Source organism: Rhododendron vialii, chromosome 9a (assembly GCF_030253575.1).
Source record: "Rhododendron vialii isolate Sample 1 chromosome 9a, ASM3025357v1".
Taxonomy (NCBI): Eukaryota; Viridiplantae; Streptophyta; class Magnoliopsida; order Ericales; family Ericaceae; genus Rhododendron; species Rhododendron vialii.
In genome coordinates, this window is record NC_080565.1 from 7,054,573 (window position 1) to 7,075,952 (window position 21,380).

Consider the following 21,380-nt stretch of genomic DNA (forward strand, 5'->3'; position numbering starts at 1 on the left):
AGTAATGTTTTCTCCATTTATTCCTTTAACCAATTTTTTTTTCCTTTGATAGGCTGAACATCCCATGCAGTGCTTCAGTAAGATCTCTCGCTACATGCAGCTCTCTTCCAAACCAAAAAACCTATTTATTATGTGAATACGAGTGTCTACATTGTGTTTTATTTGTTTACTAACAAGAGTTCTTTTGATCAAAAGCATAAGTTTTAGCTAGGGAAAAGCAAATGGATGAAACAGAGTAGAATCTGTGCATTTATTTTTAGCTGCAGTGCTTTAGTCAGTAAGATCTCTTGCTACATGCAGCTCTCTTCTGAACCAGAAAACCTATTTATTATGTGAATACGATTGTCTACATTGTGTTTTATTTATTTACTAACAAGGGTTCTTTTGATCAAATGCATAAGTTTTAGCTAGGGAAAAGCAAATGGATGAAATGGAGTAGAATCTGTGCATTTATTTTTAGCTTTTAAGAGTTTTTTTGTTTTAGTTTTTGGTAAGTACTTTTTCAAGAGTTATCTTGATCATTAGGATTAAACTTTGTTATTTTTTTTAATTACTGCATCCGGTGAGGTTAACAACATTTGACGTGTTGTCTTTCTTTGATTCACATTTTAATTACGTGTTGTCTTTCTTTGATTCGCATTTTAATTGAAGGGTCTCTCTCTCTCTCTCTCTCTCTCTCCCTCTCTCTCTCTCTCTCCATCCATTGTATGGCTTTGAGCTTATTATATTTTTTCTTCCTAGGTTAACGGGTCTTTATAAAAAACATAAATTTTGAAGAGGGAAGGAATTTATAGGTGGATTGAAAGAGGAGGTAATATTGTTGTTGGCTTAATAGGTAGTTTGTTCAAAATTTATGAACATGCTTTTATGAACATGCCATTATCAAATACTGGTTCTCTCCTAATTTTTGAATTTGGTTATTCTGTTTTCCATTTTAATATGATCATTGTTATGAAATGATGCCAGCATAACATTCTGGACACTTTCCTAAAAAGTTAATAATTTGGACTTCGGAATATGTTTCATCGGGTGCCGCTTCTCTGATTCAGGTTTTGTTTGCACACTAAATTTGAGTTTCAATTGTTCGTCGTCTTTATGAACGGTTTGTATATTGGTTGTATTGTCCAAGTACTGAGATATTGATGGGGATGTGTTTGGATATATTTTCATGAAAATAATGATCTTAGGTTTATTTACTTCTTTAAGGTTTGTTGAGGAATAACTTCCAGTTAAGCCATTAGCCTGTTATGTTCTCAAACTTGATGTCTTTGGTTGATATACTTGCCATTGAGTGACTTACAATTTTCTTGCATAATGCGGTTTAACATGAAATTGACCACTTCGAAATTAATTGCTTACTATGGTGGAGAACATAGGGATGACGGTTGCATGATTGTGCGAGCATGGAGGCTGAACTTCGGGGGGTTAGCCCCAAGACTTGGATACATCTGGGGACAAGGACCGACTCAAGTAGAAATAGGGGGCTGAAAGCATTGAATCTGATCAAAGAAAACTAGCTTCATAGCAATCTTATTAAGGAATGCAAGATCTTCCTGTCTTTTATGTTTTTGTTTTGGTCATTTCCTCTTATGGTCATGTGTTGTATTGCTTTGGTGGTTGGCTTCAATCAAAATGGAAGAGAAAGTGAGTGGATGCACAATATGAATTCATGTAGAAATCCAATATGATTGTAATACATTCCTATCTTAAATAGTAAATACACTCTAAATTTGTAGGTAGTGCTGTCGGCACGAGTAATTGGTTTGTTCTTTGCGATGATAAAATTATGTTGGTATGTGCTTTTGGGCACGATCAGTTTGTTCACACATAACTAAAGTCACTTGAATACGTTTGGATTATTGTTTTTTGCATAGTTGAATTCGTTGGGTAGTGGATGATATACTGTACGTGAGTTCAGTGCTTATTAGTGTGTGTCGATCGTTCGACCTGTGCCTTCAGGCACGAGCATGCACTAGAGATAAAATTGTCAGTATGCATGAAACAATCCTGAAGCTAATGGCCGAGAACAATCAACTGTCGGATGAGCTTCATGAGGCAGTAGTTCACTCAGTCACGCAACTTTCGAGGCCAATCTCAAAGGAGGAATGACAACGTTCCATGGTTAAGGACCTTAAAGCGAAGGTGCGGAAAGGAACAAAAAATGATAATTATGTGTACCCCAGTAAACGACAAAGACGCATGACCAGATCGGTTAAGTCTGATCAAGAAGTGGGGAATGAAGGTGTGGTTGACGTTGACAATATCATCCTAGGTCCGAAACAAGTTTTTAAGAAGCCTGATCCAATAAGGGGTCTCAGAACGAATAAGGTACATCGTCATATGCTGAAGGAGGACAAAGATAAGCTAACCCAGATTTGGACAGAAGCATATAACAAGTAATTATTTCTCTCAAAACTTGAATAAATTTGTTAATCATATGTTTAGGTATATATATGATAACATTTTGATTGTTGTGTGTAGCTCGTGCATCTGGACCGGTTCAGAATTAGGGAGTAACATTTGGGTTGAAGATATCAGGCAATTGATTGAAGAATCTGCCCTATCCGGCAATGTAAGTAATCTGAGGATGTATTTCACATGGTTCAGTTAATTGTTAATTGATCATGATTGTTGTATGACAAATGAGGAATATATCAGGTTATTGATGCGTATGCCGAGGTACTTTTTTTGGAGCAGCAGAGGAGAGCCAGTGACATACAAGGTGATGGGACCCAACTGATGTCGTACGTATTCAGCTGGACCTTCTTGTGAGTTGTGACAATCTTATTACGATGCTTTTGAATTTAACCGTGATATAATCACAAAACAATTAGTAACTAATTTTTTAGTTTTTTTGGGTTCAGGGTCTACTCGGGGAGAAGACCCCTGAAGAACGCCTTAAACTACTTGGAAAAATGATGCTTAAAACCATATCCTATCGATACTTGCTGTTTCCGATCCATCACAGGTTTCATTGGACATTGCTTGTACTCGATACTGAGGAAGGGAGATGGAAGTTCTACAATTCGAAAAGGCCGAGGACTGGTGTGGACAGTAATTGTGAGGTTGCGGTGCAATTGGTATACTTGGTTCTCATTAATTAAGTTTTATGATACTGAACACGACAAATTAGCTTGTAATTGTTCTTTTTTGTTGCGCCGTATGTCAGAAACATCAATTGGAGACTTACTGGAAGAGCAAAACATAGGGACTGCTTTGTACACAAGACTGCCAAAGTATCGAACAGGTTGAGACTAGCCCCCAATAGGGAGATAGTAGGTTAGTGTTCCACCTAATGTGTCCACGTATTCTACTTGCGCGAAAACCACGTCATCACTGATTCGATCTTTTTTTTTATTGGTTCCAGCCTAGACTGCGGTGTTATAGTCTGCTATATTATTCGCCAGCATATGCGAAATGAGTCCATTGCATTGAAGTTTCCAACAGGAGAATGCCGTAAGATGCGGTCCAACATGTTGCATGCGTTCCTGAATGACGACCATTGTTCGTGGACATTGGAAAAACATTTGAAGGATAATGAGGATTCCGAAATGGAAATGGCAAATTAGTTCCTAATGGGACATTATGTTGAAGTGGAGCGGCATAGAATCACGCTAATAGTTTGTAGTAGTTTTTGGTACAATGCAAAGCATAACTTGATGCCTACCATATTTTGATATCTTTGGGAATTTGAATCGGTTGAAGGTTGTTGGGGATTATATTATTAGATGGTCAATTCAAACATATAAGTGTAGTATTAATAACAGGGCTGGGATTTTGGCGAGTTTCATTGGTTACTCAAATTATTCTAATTTTTTATATTGGCATGTTGTGTAGTTCAAATGGCATATGGGGTTGGTAATTTGGTCATGATTTTGTTTGACCAACTTATGTATGTTCTTGTTCATGGTGTAATTTCTCTTCACACTCAGTTTGTTGAACGTAAATCATTGAAATGATTGGATGACATGTTAAACTTTCTAACTTTAAACTTTTAAAGAAGTATAAATTAGTGTACTTTAATACAAATCAAAAAGGTATTTCATTGGAATCATTTCCGAAATCACTTATGAAGGGCAACACTTGTTAAAACTGGCGATGTTGTCTCTTTATTCTGCATACTGTCTCATGTAAAATTGGTGAGACCATAATCCCATGATAGTTTTATTACAAATGTATTGCCCTGAATACACGATAAAAATCCATAAGTTCAAAATATTGTCACTATCTCATGGTGTAAAATTCCACAAGTTCTGTTCGTACTTCATTGTGAAACAATCATGACCGAATGAGATTCAAAAATTGTCATGAAAAATGTGGAAAATTGTCATGACAATGGTACGAAAATGATCAACTATCTAATCATAGTATTTGCATATTGATTACCGAAGCATCTAAAAAAAATAAAACCAATAAACAATGAACATAAGAGAATCTCCAAAAGCACAAGTTTTGTTCGTACTTCACTGTGAAACAATCATGACATAATCATGCCAATGAGATTCAGAAATTGTCATGAAATTTTTTGAAAGTTGTCATGACAATGGTACGAAAATGATCAACTATCCAATCCTAATATTTGCATATTGATTATAGAAACATCTAAAAAAAAATGAAGCCAATAAACAATAAACATAAGAGAATCTCCAAAAGGACTAGGACAAAACCTGCCACCATTTATTCAAGTAACATGCCACCATTTATTAGTAGGAAAACATGGTCTAGGACAAAACATACGAGAAAAACCACACATAAAACTAAGGTCTAACAACGATTGAAATAAAATGACCTACGGAATAGGGATTATCCCTATAATGCATATCAGCCATACATAGCTTCTTTGCACGTTTTCCGGTTATGGTTGCCAAACTTGTGACACCTCCCACATTTAATCTGTTTTGTGGGCTCCCCCCTAGATGGTATACGTTTTTTCTTAGGCCTACCAGGGGGTTTCTTGCTCAAAGGAGGGAGGACAACATCTTTGTCAATTGGTCGTTAGGGCATCCACACAGTAGGAATCACGAAATGTTTGCGAATAATAGTATGGATCAACATAGTCAACAAGGTATTTGACGCTAGAGGTAATCGTTCCAACTGCATGGCAGCATGGGAAGCCATCCTGTTGCCACTGTTTACATGAGCAGCTGCGATTCCCGATATCAACAGTAACAATAGGCTGTGCATGCACCTCATAAACACCATACCCTGATTCACTGACCACCCAAGTCCTAGAGTCATAGAAGCGATCTGTCAATTTCTTATCCATCTGGGGGCATATCTTTCCAGCCCACTTGCTTGCAATTTCCCTCCTTTCAACAATAAGATTCATTACCTTGACCCGGATGGCGTCCACAAGGGGTTTGATTGGAAGGTAACGTTCATCCTCAATCCACGAATTGAAAGATTCAGCAACGTGTGAATACATTTCTCCATAACGCTGACTGGGAAAGAATGCATTGGCCCAGTGTTGCAGCTGTAAATTTGAGAGGAACCCACTCATTTGATTGCCACCATCTGCTATCAAATTATGCATATTATCGTAAAACAACTCCTGAGTAGGCGCATAAGCAGACCTAAGCATCAAATTGATCAAATACGCTTTAAACCCAGGTTGTGTACCCCGAAGATGGTGTCTTAGGTTCCATTTCAAATGGAATAGACAATATCCATGGCATGAGTTCGGAAATACCATCCTCACTGCTTCCAGCAAACCTTGGTTCCGATTAGCTACAAAAGTGATCCCTCTATTAGCCGCGAGAATAGAATGCAAATGTTTTAGGAACCATAACCAGTTCTCGTTGATACGGTGGAAGTATTCACAAGATTTTGTCATGTTTTCTATTGTATGCCAATTTTCCATACATAATTTTTTTTTCAATGATTCCTACATGTAATGGTTGTTTATTTCGGAACTACAACTACTTTGTTATTTAGCCTATGTATTCTGCTTGTTATTTAAGATTTCATTTGTTATTTAGCCCATTGGCACATAATTTAGAAATGTAAATTATTCTGTAATGTAATATAGATGAGTTCGGTACTGATATGGAATAATGATCATCATGACTTATTTGGTACAAATGACATTAGGACAAAAAAGTTAAATTAATCATACCTTGGTTGCCATCCTTCCCGGTTGCAGCAAGCAAATGACCCCTCTGCCTACCTTTTAGATGCGTACCATCCAGGAAAAGCAAGGGCCGACAGTGATTGAACCCATTGATACACTCTCCAAATGCAACGAACAACCTCTTGAAACGTTTCATTTCCTCATCAATCTCCAACTCTATATGACTGCCTGGATTCGTACTCTTTGCTGCACTAACATACCACTTCAAACTAGAGAATGATATCTCATAATCGCCAAACACATCACCCCTTGCCTTTTCCACGCCCCACCATGCCTGGTGGTAAGTTACATTGAGCCCATAATCCTTCTTCATATCCGTAACGACATCAACAGGCCTCTTCTTAGATTTGGCACGCACATCTTCAACAACCAAACTGCCAATTAATTCTGATGTGGCGCGCGGGTTATTGGGAGTCCTCAAAACATGACCATAATCATGGAAAATATTAAATCTCCTGATGAAGAAAAACCATTAGCCTTACAAACCCTGCCATGGACTTCCCATTTACAGGGCCCTTCCACCCTATACTTGCAGTGAGCCGTCACGCGCTCCTTGTCATTCTTGGCCATTACATATTCAATGCCCCTCTCAATCGCGTATTTGCTAAGTACTTGACGAAATTGACTGACACCTCATTCAAATCTCTGTCCAACATTGGTGATCCCTTCTGCCCATTGAGCAGACTTAAGCACCCTTTTTTCGTGAGTGAAAAATGATGGTATGACCATATCACACGCCTCGACCTGTGTTCCCACACCTGAACTAACGGACTGTGACCCCATTGGTCCAATTGACCCAAGCGAGTTGATATTCGCTCTAGTCCTACCCTCTCCCATACTGAGCTCTTGTGTTGCATCTCGAACAAGAACTTCAATATCCTCAATCCCCGCAGTCCATACAATCCCAAACAATGCCCCCAGATCCTCGTCATTGTCCAAAACTATGTTTTCACTGCCAATGAGTGAGTAACTCAACATGATAGATTCTGGATCGAGATCACTCCACCTGCTGCATATCTTATGCACCACTTGTCTAAAATTCATTCCTCTGTTAATCATTATGGCAGCGAACTTCTCATTGTACCTACAAGCCAATATCAATCCACCCTCCATTGCAAATGTGTACTGCCATTGCAAAACAAAATACAAAAATAAATTTGTCCGCCGAATGTGATGGGTTTGATACGTCAAGATAGAAATATGATCCTATTTTAAACAGTAGTATTTAAGTCGGGCTACACTGGGTACATTTAAATAAACATGATAGATTAATAATATGCATATAGTAAACATGATACATTAAGGAAGTTTTAACCACCAGACAGAAAAAATAACTGATATGCTATGATACAAGTGAGTTTGATGCTGACAAATCACGTTGCACGGGTGCTGCTACATTGGCACTCATGGTGAGGGTTTAGTAACATGACAAAATTGAAGATAACAAACAACCAAAAATGGTGAATGTATAACGACGCTATCAAAATTTGAATAATGTAGATTTCAAACATGGCAAGTTTTGAGCATTATAAAACATGATCAATTAAATAACATGACAAAAAAAATCATACGAGAAACAAAAAATAACTGGTAGATTACTATGGTCCTTTAGACATCTCTCACTCTCACTCTCCCTCTCCCTCTCCCTCCTACGTATAGAAAAGGCAGAGGAACCCCCAATCACTCATCCCCGACCACCATGTATGAACAACATAGTGAAACAACACCAACCACCACAATACTACCACCATCATGTTAGCAACGGCGACGGTCGATTAGGTGTTCATGGACAGCTACGAGTCCACCAGTGGCATCGACATCGCAGTGGAGGACGAGAAGCTCATAAACTGTGCCTGTAAGAAACAAACGGAGGAGGAACAAAAATCAACTACAAAGGTTGGGGGATTTCATACCTGGTAAAAGAAGAAGTCTTTTTCCCAATTTCAAATGCTTTCTCCCAATTTCAAATGGTTTCTCCCAGCACATATCGTCTGAAATTGCATGTCATTATATATAGGACCAAAAAACTACTTTGTTGGAAGTTTGAAACTCAAATTCATGAATGGGGGAGTGGACGAGAAATTAGGAACTAATCCTAAATCTGTTTGAAATGGAGTATTTCCGAGATAGTTTGTTGGAAGTTTAAAACTCAAATTCACGATCACAAATGGAGGAGTGAACGAGATATTAGGAACTAATCCTAAATTTGTTTGAAATGGAGGTATTATAGGATGAGTACCGTTTGAAACTGTGAGATGGGCTTCGTAGATATAGGAAAAACGATGGGGATGGGATTCTGTTAGTAATGGAGAAATTGTAGGGGTAGTCCTATTTGAAACGATGGAGAAAGAAAATGAAAATATCGGGAAACCAAAAAAATAGGAATACACTATATATATATACACACAATAATATATGGATATATATTAATATACAGGGTTATAATGGGTAATAATAGATTTTGAGGATAGAAATATAAGTATTTAAAGCCTATAGGATGGACACCTAAATAAGTAGGCCAAATAGGATGGCTAATTAATTACTTCTTCTTTATATACATTATACATAAGAGAATGAAATAAAAATCAATAAAAATTTTCCTTCCACGGTTCTACAAATACGTACTTAGCTGGCCATACCCCATTTAAACAAGTCCAGGACATGTATTGGGCCAAGCCCGGAATCTAAAAGAAAAAAAAAAACCAAGGGAAAATGATGGCTCATGAAGTATTTTGATAATTAATATTCGCTAAGGACATGCTGAAAATATTTATTACTGCTGAAAATGTCCTTGGTAGGTATTAATTATCAAAACACATCATTGGCCATCATTTTCCCAAAAAAAAACCTAAATCGCTGCGGCGCCACCCCATTTAGGTGTGAGCTTGTTCTAATAGGTGTTTTCTTGGTTGGTTTTTTGCCAATCTCGGATTCTCAGATCGTTGTTCCGTTAGTTTTTTAACAATTTCGCAGATTATAAAATTTTTTTGCCGATAAAAAAAAAAAAAAAACAAGTTGTTTACTCCGGGTGAAGAAAAATGTCACAGATTGACAGTAGTACCATGAATACATTTGGTAACAACAAATGTGTTGGGTACTAACATGTTACTGGCGATATAATGGCTATTATGTAGGAATCCCATTTTATATTACGAGAATGAGTAGCTTAATTAGTTTGCTTAAAAAGAAAATATCCAAATTACCACGTGACGGTACTCTTTCTACTTATGCTTCTTCTAGCTCCTTTTCTTTCCAAGTCAAAAGCGGCAGGATTTCATTCAAAGAGTTACGATAAAGGGACATTACATCACTAATTATTTGAGGTCTGCAACAGCTAATTCAAGCACAATACAAAATTATCCAAGAGATATGTTACCAATAAAACTCGTACAATAAAAGAAGAACTAACAATTAATTTTTGCCTTAATTCAGAAATATTTATCCCTTTGAAGTACTCTCAATAGAAAGTGTAAAGGGTGGTCAACTAGGCTAAACTTGGTTAATTACCATGCAATGGTCCTTGATGAGTGATGACCCAAGGAGGTAAGGGTGGTTAATTCGAATATTTACAACGACTAATAGCGGAAAACAACCATAATCATTCCATAGCAATAATGACGAAAATATTTTTACGCTACCGCAACTTCAATTTCAACACTCTCCCCTGACCTATATAAACGCGATTGTCCGTGACTTTAACAGCCGTAGATTTTAAAAAATTTGCATGTTTTTGATATTTTTGTTACCTACTGGCAGTTTTAGGCATGGGTTTTGTTGAGTGGTCCTCTTGTTTCTCATTACGCGTTCGACAAGAATTTCCGATTGTTGTTCATGTTATATCATCAAGTGAGTGAACTTTCGATTCTAACATGGTGATCCCCGGCCTCTACTACTTCTGCATGTGTATATAACCAAAAAACTAGCCTGATTCAAAAATTAGTAGCTAATTCATTTAATATATTCCATCTACGTAGCCTTATCACAGCAGGGCCAAAGTAATCAATTCACTTCTTGGGATGCAAGACAAATATATACAGCTAGGCTATGTAAATGATGGTGATTTACTCCAATTAAATGTGTATATAAACAGGACTTGAGAACCTAGTTTTATGCCCATAGACAGAGTCGAGAAGAAGATCGATGGATTTCAAAAGCTTCATGGGTCTTGTTTTCTCGACGATGGGAGGTGGTTCGATTCTTCCGGGTGTGTTTTTCAAGGATTTTTGCATTCCTGGCGGTGGGAGTGAATGCTTTTCGATGTGTTCATCTCGAATATCTGCAGCCGATCAGGCCGAGGTTGGGGATTGTGGTTTCACCAAGTGATCGATACATGGGTGAAACCTGCTTGTAGTCGTTAAGCAGTTGTTGTAATCTGTTAAATTCTTATTGAAATAAAGCTTTCCCCTTAGTTCTCTTATTTTTCTTTTCTCTCTTATGATATGATGGGCTTCAATTATTGTATTTTATCTTAGTCCCAATGCTTTTGAACTCTCTCTCTCTCTCTCTCTCTCTCTCTCTCTCTCTCTCTCTCTCTCTCTCTCTCTCTCTCTCTCTCTCTCTCTCTCTCTCTGAAGCTTAATTTGAAAAAAGAAGAAATAATTTGAGGGCCTTGGAGGAACAAGGGAGTGTTCTATGAAATAATTTAGCTAGGCCACTAATTTTAAGGGTTAATTGAGAAGATCAATATGTTTTAATTGGAAATTTGTAACCATAAGATAATTTTTTAATTTTTTTTGTCAATAAACCATAAGATCAATTGTCTACCTTTTTTTTTTCACAAAAATAAACCAGCAAAATATTTACATTGGTGCAAGAATGGATTCTTTTTTTTAAAAATATAATGCTCTCATTGGCCTTGGTTACATCTTTCACGTCATTGACACGTGAAGTAGATATGTCGTGTAATCTTATCGATTATGTTTCGATTCTTTTTTTTGTTTATTTATTTTTGGGTTTTGCACACAAACCTTGCTATACCTCTTTTTTTTTTTTTTTTTATCACCCCCAACTCACATGTCCCAGATTAAAAAAACAAATAAAGACCAAAAAAAGTAAGAAATATATGTCCACGTTGTTTCGTTGGCATTGATGCAAGAATTAATGGAATGGATGCTTGCCACTAGCCTTGGTCACATCTTTCTCGTGTCGCCATTGACATGTGAAATAGATTCACCGTGTAAGAATATCGATCCTGTTTCGATTTGTATCTCTTTGTTTTGCATGCACACAAGTTCACTTTACCATGGGCAAAGGTAATAAAGAACGCCAATAAGTTTTGAAATTGTTACAACTCAAACCGCAAACACATAACATCGAGCAAATTTAATAGAAGGGGCAATTTGCTCCATTGGCCGTCTTTCTTAGAAAAAATAAAGTGTAACTTAGGTTCATAAAAGGAGCAATTTAGATCTATGGAAAGGACAACTTAAGTTCAAATCCAGATTCAATTACAAATCGACTCCTTATTTTGGGAATTTTTTTTCTCCGTTTCTTTATGGGGAATTTCAGTTGATCTGTTTCATGGATAGGGAATTTTTTTTCCTCCGTTCCATATTTGTGCAATTCCGAAAAAACCTCTCCATGAGTTGGGTATTAGTTGCCCCAACTCCCATTGAAATGCAAATCCACCTAATTATAGGATCTAACATCGCTATGGAAAAACTTTGTGCGAGTTACCGTACAACCCGCGCATTATGATGCATTGATGCTGGATATATTCAATACCCTGGCACAACCCACGTATTATGATGCTGGATATTCAACCCACGTATTATGATAGGCAATCAAAGGGATTGGGAAATGAGGGAAAAGAAAAAAAGAAAGAAAGAAAAAAAAGCAAGTTATTTCGTCAAAGATTGATTAGTTCTTCCATTGAAAGCCAATGTTTGTCTAGTTATCTATTTTCTTATTCGATTAGCCAATGTTTGTCTAGTTATCTATTTTCTTATTCGATTTTCAGTTGGACTTAGTATGATATCTTCTGATACTTGTATTCCCTACCGCTTTAAACTAAAATAAGCCGCACCAAGCCGATCAATAACACATACCAATAAACCGGATCGTTCCAGAAATCCCATTAAAAGAACCGAAATAAGATTGCGTTGATCGAAATTAAATTCATAACATCAAGAAACAACACAAAAAACCTACACAGTTTTTATTGTGCGTAAGTTTGTTCGGACAACTCTGATCATTGAAAAAAAAAAATTTCGCCATTCTAAGATCCCCCAACCGCGCTACTCAGTCCTCCCTCTTCAACTTCTCGACCCGCTGGTTCATCTGCTCTACCCTCACGACCAAGTGGGTCACGGCGTACAGCAGCCAGTAGAACACGAGCGCGGCGGCGATGAGGAGCGCGTTCCGCTGCGACTTCATGACGGATTTCTGGTGGCGGAGGTACTCGGTCGGGGTGCAGGACCCGGGCGACTCGCAGGTGGGCCGGGTCTCGTACTTCCAGTAGATGTCCGCGAGGAGGAAGAGGCAGAACGGGACGACGGAGAGGAAGGGCTTGAGGAGGTTGAGGGTCACGGACGTCAGGCCCTTGCGGAGCGTGTGGAGGCCCGGGAGGGTCAGGAGGAGGACCATCACGGCCTCCGCGGCCGCCGCGTACCCGAGTACTACCCATTCCAACGCCATTTTTTAGAGAGAGAGAGAGGAGATTAATTACGGGATGTGATGGATCTGGCTTGTGGGTGAGGAGTTTGTTGCGCTCTGTTTGTGGGTTTTGGTTCTTATGGAGAGAGAGGGGGGCGGGGGGAAGGGGATGTTTTCGGTTTGTTCTTTTCTTAGCGACGAAGAGAGAATCTGGGACGCTGTGGGGGGGTGGGGGGATTTTAGAAAAATTATCCTATGCCCCCAGCTGCGTAGTGTCCGAGGCCCTTTCCCAACTATTGTTGTGGAATTCAAAACAAAGTGTATGGATCCTATTACATTGTGTTGTGGGGAAGAGCCTGATGCACCACGTGAGGCACAGCCGACACATTGTTATGGGACCCAAAATAAAATATATAAACTCCACCACAATGTGTAATGCTCAGAGCATCATGTAGCCGTGCTCCAAAGTCATTGAATACTTACTCGAATTTTAGAGGTTGACAAGTGGCGGTGCTTTGTGCCTTTGCGATCCAGATGGCAGTTTCTCATAGTATGTTCAATTTTTTCGACAAAAAAATTCAACCACACAAAGGAATTTGAACACATAAGCAATGTCTATGGCTTAATTTAACACACAAGCGCATTTCTTGCTATTCCTCTTAAAACACACACACATCAGCAGTGTGGAGAAGGCGGAGGCGGCAGAGAGGTGGTGGTGGCGGTGGAGCACCTCCTCCTCAGCCGCCTCCCTCTGGTCCGGTGCTCGGGATAGCTTTGACGGAAGATGAAGCAGGGTGGATCGGCTCCCTCCGGCAATAAGTCGCAAGCTTTCTGGGTGGCGTTCGCTGGCGATTGATCCTTGGCCGGAGGTCCTTGAACCGGCTGTCTTTGGCTCGGTTTTTTCAGGCTAGTTTCCCCAATCTGGTGACTGTACCGGTCTGGTTTTTCCAGATCCGGTGGGCGAATAAGTTTTCAGTTTGGTTAGGTTTTCTATTTTGGTTTGGTGTTGATTTCATCTGTGCTTATGGTTAGGGTTTGAACTGGGTGTCCCTTTGAGTTCTATACTGAAATCGGACACGGGCCCTATACCTTGCATTTATGTATGGTCTGCTTTTGCAGTATGTGCTTTGGAGCCTCATAGTGGATGTGTTCCGGTGTCTAGGTTTTAGTAGTTTTGGTTCATTCCTGTATTTTTTGATGAAATCGTTGTAGCCTTCTGGCTTTTACCTTCGGGTATTGTGAATTGAATTGATTGCTTGTTCAATAAATAAATAAATAAATAAATCAACAGTGTGTATTGGCCTAATTGTTAATTGCTCATAGAACACCATCATGTGGTGCCGCTGAAACACACACTCACACACAAACCTAAGCAATGTGTATGACCTAATAATTAATTGCTCATGGAACACCGTCACGTAGTCTTCCAGCGGCCTATTTCACTTTATATTTGTGACGTGGGAGTCTACACGAATGAGGGGCTAAGAAAGTTCTGGGAGCAATACGTGAGGGTACTCCAAGAACACTGTTAATCACTCTTGTTTATGCGGTTCTAAGTTGGTTTTGAATTATTTTTTTTTTGTAAACTTAACTCCAAGCTAGAATATGCATATATCTCGACTAAACCTGGAAACAAATCGCACTGTCCACCAGCGGCAACCTCAATTAAAACTAGACCGAGGCACAACATAGGCTGATTCTACATGAGTTGATAACACTTCAGATGTGGTTCTCAGTTTATGTGTGATTCTAACATTGTTTTTTTCTTGTTTATCTAAACCAACGCACATAAATTGGCATACAAGTAGCATCATTATTTTTCGTTTCGGCATATATAACTGTCGGACCAGTCCTGGCCTCCGGGCCAAGACTATAGGGCTTGGACATTGTTAATTGTTATCGACCCGTTGCATAGCGAAACCCAAACCCAAACCCGTAGGAATGTTGATCCAAAATTCGTATTGATCCAATTGGAATGGTGAATCTTGAGGGTTCGTTTCCACAACTCGCAGTTTTTGGACTGACTCATAATTTTTCCTTTTGTATCACATGTACCTCCTCGTGATCTTGTTGAGCTAGTGTAAATAGTATATTTCTGTGTGTGTGTGCTAAAAAAAATAAAAATTCTTTAGGGTTCGTTTAGTTCACAATCTTATTTGCCTAATTTAAGCAATAAGCAAAAAAAAAAAAAAAATTGGCAATACCGCTGTTTATTTAATTAGTTTGCATAATGATCATAAGCTTAAATAAGACTAAATAAACAAATAGTAACCAAACAGACTTATTATAGTCTTATTTGCTTATATAGTTTACAGTCTTGTGTGCGTTGCATACATAAACAAATAAGATAGCTAGCGAATTAAACGAGCCTTTCTATAAAAAATCAAACAAGATTCTGATACTACGGAATTAAAGACAGTTATAGCGATCAATATTCATGGCACGGCAAGTTAGTAGCAAGGCAACCCCTCAGCGTTTTGCTCGATCATTTTAAGTAGATTGAGCAGGATATATATTGTTCAACAAGAAAACTATGTTGGCCTAATAATCATAACTATGGGCGTTCATGTCCAGGAAAAACAATTGCGTTCTATTTCAAAAACATGGTTGTGAATTTTCTTCTAAAAAAAATGTGATGAAATCATTGGATTAATAGCACACACATTGAAGCATGCGTTTACAATTACTATCCAACTATGTTGATTTATTGGTTAAGATATATGCATTGAGATCTATACGAAAAAATTTAAATATGTGGGCTGCACGAGTCTAGACAAACACGTACAGTCCAATTACAAGGATAGGAGAAGCTTAGCTGAAAATATTTTCCAATAGTTACACAAACTTCAAATATTTGGCTCTCTAATTCATGTCTCTAATTTGTCATACCTCTTGTCAACTTTTTTTTTTGAAACCAAACAACATAACTTATATTAGATCAAAAGTGTTACAAGGCTGATACAAAATTTTTTTTTTTTATAGGCAAAAGTTTAAAGCTGATACATTTTTACCTCTTGTCACCTCATGCATGTTGCCTTCTTTAATTTAAGGCCATAATGTCTTTATGTAACTTTATTGTTTTTGAGGAACATAAAAACCTTTTGAGTCAATCTACGTACATGCAATTAAGTGATCCTAAGTGTGATATAATACCATTAAAACTTCTATAATGCATGGGTCCTCACTCCACATTTCATCAAACATTTTATTTTTGCCAATATTGTATACATTAGCAGGAGCTAGTGAGGTGTAAGAGTTAGCATAGGGTGTCTAAAAGCTATCCATAGCCTGACCCCCAAAATCTGCCCCTCGTGGGGCTCAGACCGAGACCTCAACGAAGGGAGAAAATGAGACAACCAACTGCGCACTAGCAGTGGTTTCTCATCACACATATAGATTTGAAGGGGAAAATAAAGTGAAGAAATATTTTGAAAGGATTAAAGTAATTAATGGTGGGACTAATGGATTGGTACGTACAAATCCACCTTAAGGTAAACATCCAATTAGGCAATATTTGTTAGCCAAAAGCAATGAATAATTGATGAAAGAGAGGATGCATCGCTATACTTTACAATTATTGCCCACTATTGTCATGGTTTTATTGCTTTATGAAACTTAGAATCCATATGGACCAAATCTATTGCCACTTTTGTGTCACTCAATTAACTATGTATATAAATTGGGGGTTTGAAATAAAAATTAAAAAGGTCGGGGGAATATCACTTAAACCATGCATATATGCATTGTTACATTGCCTAAAAAACACGACCACGGCCAACAAAAATGATTTTTTGTTTATCCAATGTGGAAATATTTTTATGTATCACACCATAGAAAAATATTTTACCAACCTACTACTTTACCTCTCATGATTGTAGAAAGTTTTAGATGCCGAGCGGGTACCACCTGGCGGTATCCGTCGGCAATCCCAGCCATCCAAACGCGAATGCTAACCTTATACTAACTACGAAAGCAATTACATGCATCATTTCCTCACACCGACTTATAACTATGAAAGCAATCACATCATTCTAGTTAAATACTCAACTTAGCTGCATAAAGTAAAGAACGGCTTTTTAATTTTAATGCAGCTGCAATGAGTACAATATGAATGCTGACCTTTTTAATTAAGTGGGTATGAGCCTTTGTGGAGTCGCGAATCTTCGGGCTTGTTCCTTGTTATAATTATTTCAACTTTTTAAGCTTTGGACTTTGTTTCAAGAAACCTGTTTCGATACGCTTCCTTTTCAGAAGTAGGTTTCTTTTTGAGGAAATGTACAGGAAACTTCTCAAAGACAAGGGGAGAGAGAAAATGTAGGGACCATATGTGAAGTAAAAGCAAAAGAAACAATGAGATCGATAATATACCAATTTGCCCAAGCAATGAGGCATTAAACAAAAGCACAAAGCTAGAGAACAAATAAGTTGATTCTGATGACAATAAGTGGACGGATTGTGCTAGTAGTCTTATGAAGAATTGAGAAAACGACTAGCATGCAACGCGAACTATGTGCCCGATGCATGTGAAATATTGCAAGTATCTCCTAAAACCAGACCCTGAAATTGAAATCTTTTGAAATCATGAGACGTTTTGCACTGTTGTCACACATGAACCGATGAACGAGTCTACGACACTAAGATAGATTCATTAACATAGTTTAATTCGCTTCCATTTGCACCTAAATGTGTTTAAGATGGGAGAGCTTTTGCTAGAATGTTTATCGATTTTCAATAATCCATTCAGACATGCATGTGGTTGATCCTCACGACAAGGCTCCATCAATTTCTTGGTTGAAAAATTAGCTTAAGCGCAGGAAAACTGAAAATGCTAAGGGTACCAAGCAGAAGCATGAGATGGAAAAAAGGAACAAATCAAACAGGGTCAGGCATGCCAATGGGCTCTAGCCCAGTTGGCATTCTGATCCTCTTCATGTGGGAGGTAGGGTTTGAGTTCCTTTGTGGTCGTTTGAAATTCAGAGTTATGAATAGCCTCTGAAACCTATTGTGAACTAATCTATCAACTCCTCTAAGGGCATCCACATCTCCTTCACTATTCTTCTTCTACAGCTACAGTAACAAGCAAAATTCTCAAAAGTTTGCTCACCAGTCTCGTGGGCCACATCGCTTCTTTACAGAATTTTAGTTTGGCTACAGTTCCTTGTTATAAGAAGAGAGGAACTATTCACAAGCTACATAATATTTTATTATTTTATTTGTGTTCTCCTCATGTTTCCTTCTTTCATTATTCTGTTATTGGAACCCTGTAGAGCAAAATCTTAATTATGAGAGCTCTAGAGACAAAAATTAATTATGACTCTTTAGGATAAAATGATCAAAAAATAAGATTTTCACACTGGTTCAAACAGATTGAAAATTATAGTACTTAATTTTTTATCCTTATTTTTTATATAAACAATAATTCCTCCGTAGCCGAGGAATTCCGTCGCTGCCGGTGAACACGATCCGTCCTGGGAATTCTGTGTGTTTATTTGGGTGAGTTTGAATATTTTAATTGAAAAGAGAGTGAAAGTAAAGAGTCTGATGCAGTAGATATTTCAAAAGTAGGTAGCTAAAGTAATAAAGTGACTTTTTGAGGTATAAATTGATCCAAAATTTAGAAAGTTTGGTGCGAATGCTCTAACCCCGGTGAAAGTAGCTAGCCTCTGAAATTCAGGGTGAATAGAACCTCTCAAACCGGGTCAGGCATGTATACCATCCCAGTAGCATTGGATAGGCATGTATACCATCCCAGTAGCATTGGATTCTTTGGTTCCTAAAGATGCCTTTGCTTGTGGGCCTGCTTGTTTGTCCTGGTGACCAGGCAAAACTCAAAGTAAAGTGAAAAGTAGTAATTTAAACGAAAGCTTTCCTTGTTCATACTGGAAACTTATAAGTACTACCATTCATGTCCATCTCTCATACAAACAGAATTCAAAAGTTTATACAAAAACTATATTATTGCTGAGAATCATTTTTAAGCATCTTTAAAAGCTATTTTTGGGTCAAAGTAAACAATAGAAGCTGTGTCAAACATTAGCACAGTATTGTATTCTAAAATTATTCCAAAAATTATTGCAAACACCGATATACCTTGACTTAAGAACCAAGCACTCAACAAAAATGGAAACAACTTACGAACAGAAAGAGTCCATGCGCAAATAAGATTGAGAATCGGAAAATATACATCGAGTATTGTATGGTACATATAGTGAAGCAAATTGAGATTTATCATTCAGGAACGTATATACTGTTCAACCATGCATGTATTCGCTCTTTAGCTAGTTTGCATCAATCAAGATGTTGAACGAAACCTCTATTTATATGTGTGCAAAAATGAGGGAGACACGAGAGAGATCGATTAGAGTTATGTGCTTTGTTTTTGCATCAATCAAGGACATGACCATTTTATGTTGGTTTTTGTTTTTTGAGGTTTTGAGTGAGCATTGTTCGTCGTTTTTCTAACATCGGTAGTTTATCTTACCAACATTATTAGGAGTTTGGTGTGCATATGATTGGTCAGACAGTATGTGATTTGATATCGTTATTTCTTATTCTCGCTTTTTACTTGTTGGCATAGGTACATAAGTGAATAATTTTTTCCTTATAAAAAAGGAGGTGTTTGCTTTGTTATGATCACAGCATACTTGTTGACGCCCGATCAACTTGAATTTCACATGAGCTAGTTTCCTTCTTGACCTAACGAAATATACAGATAATTTGAAATAAAATTCACTTTAAAGAAACAAAGAAAGAAAAACTACTCACGCACGTTAAATTTACCAAAATCACCATGCTAGGTCAAGGTTAATTTACAATTTATAAGTATACTATTCACACAACAATTCAAACACAACAACTTATACAATCTCGCGCAAATATGTGGGGCCCACACATAGTAGTGTGTGTTAAGCCCACATGTATATGAGAGGTTATATTTGGATTATTGTATGAGTAACATTTTTGATTTATAAGTATCACCAAAGCATCACAAACCCACTAACCACAAACCACCAACGGTGTTGCCGCCCGCAGCCGAACCCCTCACCGCCTGTCGAGTACACCCCATGCTCCGAGAAACGCGCGTAGCACTTCCCCAAGAACACGTCACCCCATGCAGCGGACCCACACTCGGTTTTCAACCGTCCGATCGCCTCCGAAAAACAATCCTGGCACGCACTCATACTCAGATCCTGCACGCACTGAACCATACCCTGGACTTGCCCGGACCCACCAACCCTAAAATACTGGCTCCCAGCCGCTAGATAATCCATCACAGCATCGCAACGAGTCAACCCATCAGACTCATACCCAATCGACGGCCCACATTTCTTGTACACCATAGTCTTGTCCTCCACACCCAAAAAGGCAGTGCTATCGTACTTCACAAAGCACCCTTCCAGCTGCAACCCCGCGCCCGCCGCGTCGGGGCAGAGGGCGCCGAGTTGACTCACTGCCCGGGCCACGCAGCTGCGGCAGTCGAGGTTCTGGAAGTCGCCGCGGCACTGGTAGAGGCCGTAGACGATGTCGGCCTGGGTGGAGCCGGGGACGGAGATCTTGAACTCGTTGAAGTTGGAGGAGGAGGCTGAGTTGACTAGGGAGGTGAGGAGCGAGTTGACGTTGGACTCGTAGGTCGTGCCGTGGCCGTATTTTTGCTGGGAGCAGCCGCCGTAGAGGAAGGATTGGGTGGAAGGGGTTGATATGTGCGGGAGGGTAGAGATGGTGAGGAAGAAAGTTAGGAGAGAGGAGAGAGAGGGGGGGTGAATGGACATGGTGTTTTTAGGTCTAGTTGTAGAGAGAGAGAGAGAGAGAGAGAGAGAGAGAGAGAGAGAAGCAGAGGTAAGGAAGAGAGGGACTTCTGGAGGGTAAAGGAGAATTTTTGAAGCTTTTAGCTTAGGAGAATATATATGTGAGTTATGTTTTGAGGAGTCATAACGCACCCTGCAAAAATAACTTACTTTAGACTGAGAATATTGCATGGGCCAACCATAGCAAGGGAGTACACTAGAAGCTCGAGCTCGGTGTACGTGTGTATATATACGAAAATTATTCAATATTTCCAGAGTAAATGAATAATATACTATCTCCTCTTACATAATATATGGGGCCCACAAAAGGGACACATAGAGGATCCACATATTATGTGAGATGAGGGAGTATACTGTTTATATACTCCAGGAGTATTGAATAATTACTTGTGTGTGTATATATACACACAGTTAGCTTTTTATAAGAGCATCCTTTTTGTTTTTTTGAACAGCTCTTATAAGGGCACCCTTATTTTAGTTAAGTTGCAGACGTCTCATTTTCCAACCAAATTTCGATGATCCGAGCCGCTCAATATATTCAAAACGCGATTTTAAGGGTACCCGCGAGAAATCAGCAAAACAAAAGATTGGAAAGTGCTTCATCCGAGCAGTTTTTATTTGAACCGTTCGATAAAAAACAAACAAAAACTGCTCGGATAAAGCCCTTTCCGGTCTTTTTTTTTCTGATTTTTCGCAGATATCCTTAAAATCATATTCTAAACACATTGAACAACTCGGATCATTGCAAATTGGTCGGGAAAGGAGCGTCCTCAATTTAATACGGTAAGGGCGCTCTTATAAGAAGTTTTATGTGTGTGTATGTATATATATATACAGTCGGGTTCCGGTGA

The 21,380-nt window shown here is 38.5% G+C and overlaps 4 protein-coding genes and 1 long non-coding RNA gene across 5 annotated transcripts; 2 read left to right on the forward strand and 3 right to left on the reverse strand.

Moving 5' to 3' along the window:
* The first annotated feature begins 1,982 nt into the window (after positions 1-1,982).
* Positions 1,983-2,772, forward strand: LOC131299560 (uncharacterized). The gene is made up of 3 exons (XM_058325145.1): positions 1,983-2,396; positions 2,482-2,572; positions 2,659-2,772. The coding sequence occupies exons 1-3, from the start codon at positions 2,119-2,121 to the stop codon at positions 2,770-2,772; spliced, it is 483 nt and encodes a 160-aa protein (XP_058181128.1). The 5' UTR covers positions 1,983-2,118.
* A 97-nt stretch (positions 2,773-2,869) lies between these two features.
* Positions 2,870-3,963, forward strand: LOC131300858 (uncharacterized). Its single transcript, XR_009191086.1, has 3 exons — positions 2,870-3,080; positions 3,170-3,279; positions 3,368-3,963. It is a non-coding gene; the product is annotated as an uncharacterized LOC131300858 (long non-coding RNA).
* A 1,021-nt stretch (positions 3,964-4,984) lies between these two features.
* LOC131299561 (uncharacterized) lies at positions 4,985-6,700 on the reverse strand. The gene is made up of 3 exons (XM_058325146.1): positions 6,660-6,700; positions 6,116-6,585; positions 4,985-5,727 (listed from the first exon to the last, which is right to left on the reverse strand). The coding sequence occupies exons 1-3, from the start codon at positions 6,698-6,700 to the stop codon at positions 4,985-4,987; spliced, it is 1,254 nt and encodes a 417-aa protein (XP_058181129.1).
* Positions 6,701-12,206: 5,506 nt separating this feature from the next.
* Positions 12,207-12,907, reverse strand: LOC131300859 (uncharacterized). The gene has a single exon (XM_058326868.1). The coding sequence runs from the start codon at positions 12,764-12,766 to the stop codon at positions 12,371-12,373; it is 396 nt and encodes a 131-aa protein (XP_058182851.1). The 5' UTR covers positions 12,767-12,907; the 3' UTR covers positions 12,207-12,370.
* Positions 12,908-19,469: 6,562 nt separating this feature from the next.
* Positions 19,470-20,688, reverse strand: LOC131300860 (plasmodesmata-located protein 7-like). The gene has a single exon (XM_058326869.1). It carries the CDS (start codon positions 20,491-20,493, stop codon positions 19,699-19,701), a length of 795 nt encoding a protein of 264 aa, XP_058182852.1. The 5' UTR covers positions 20,494-20,688; the 3' UTR covers positions 19,470-19,698.
* Between the last annotated feature and the right edge of the window lie 692 nt (positions 20,689-21,380).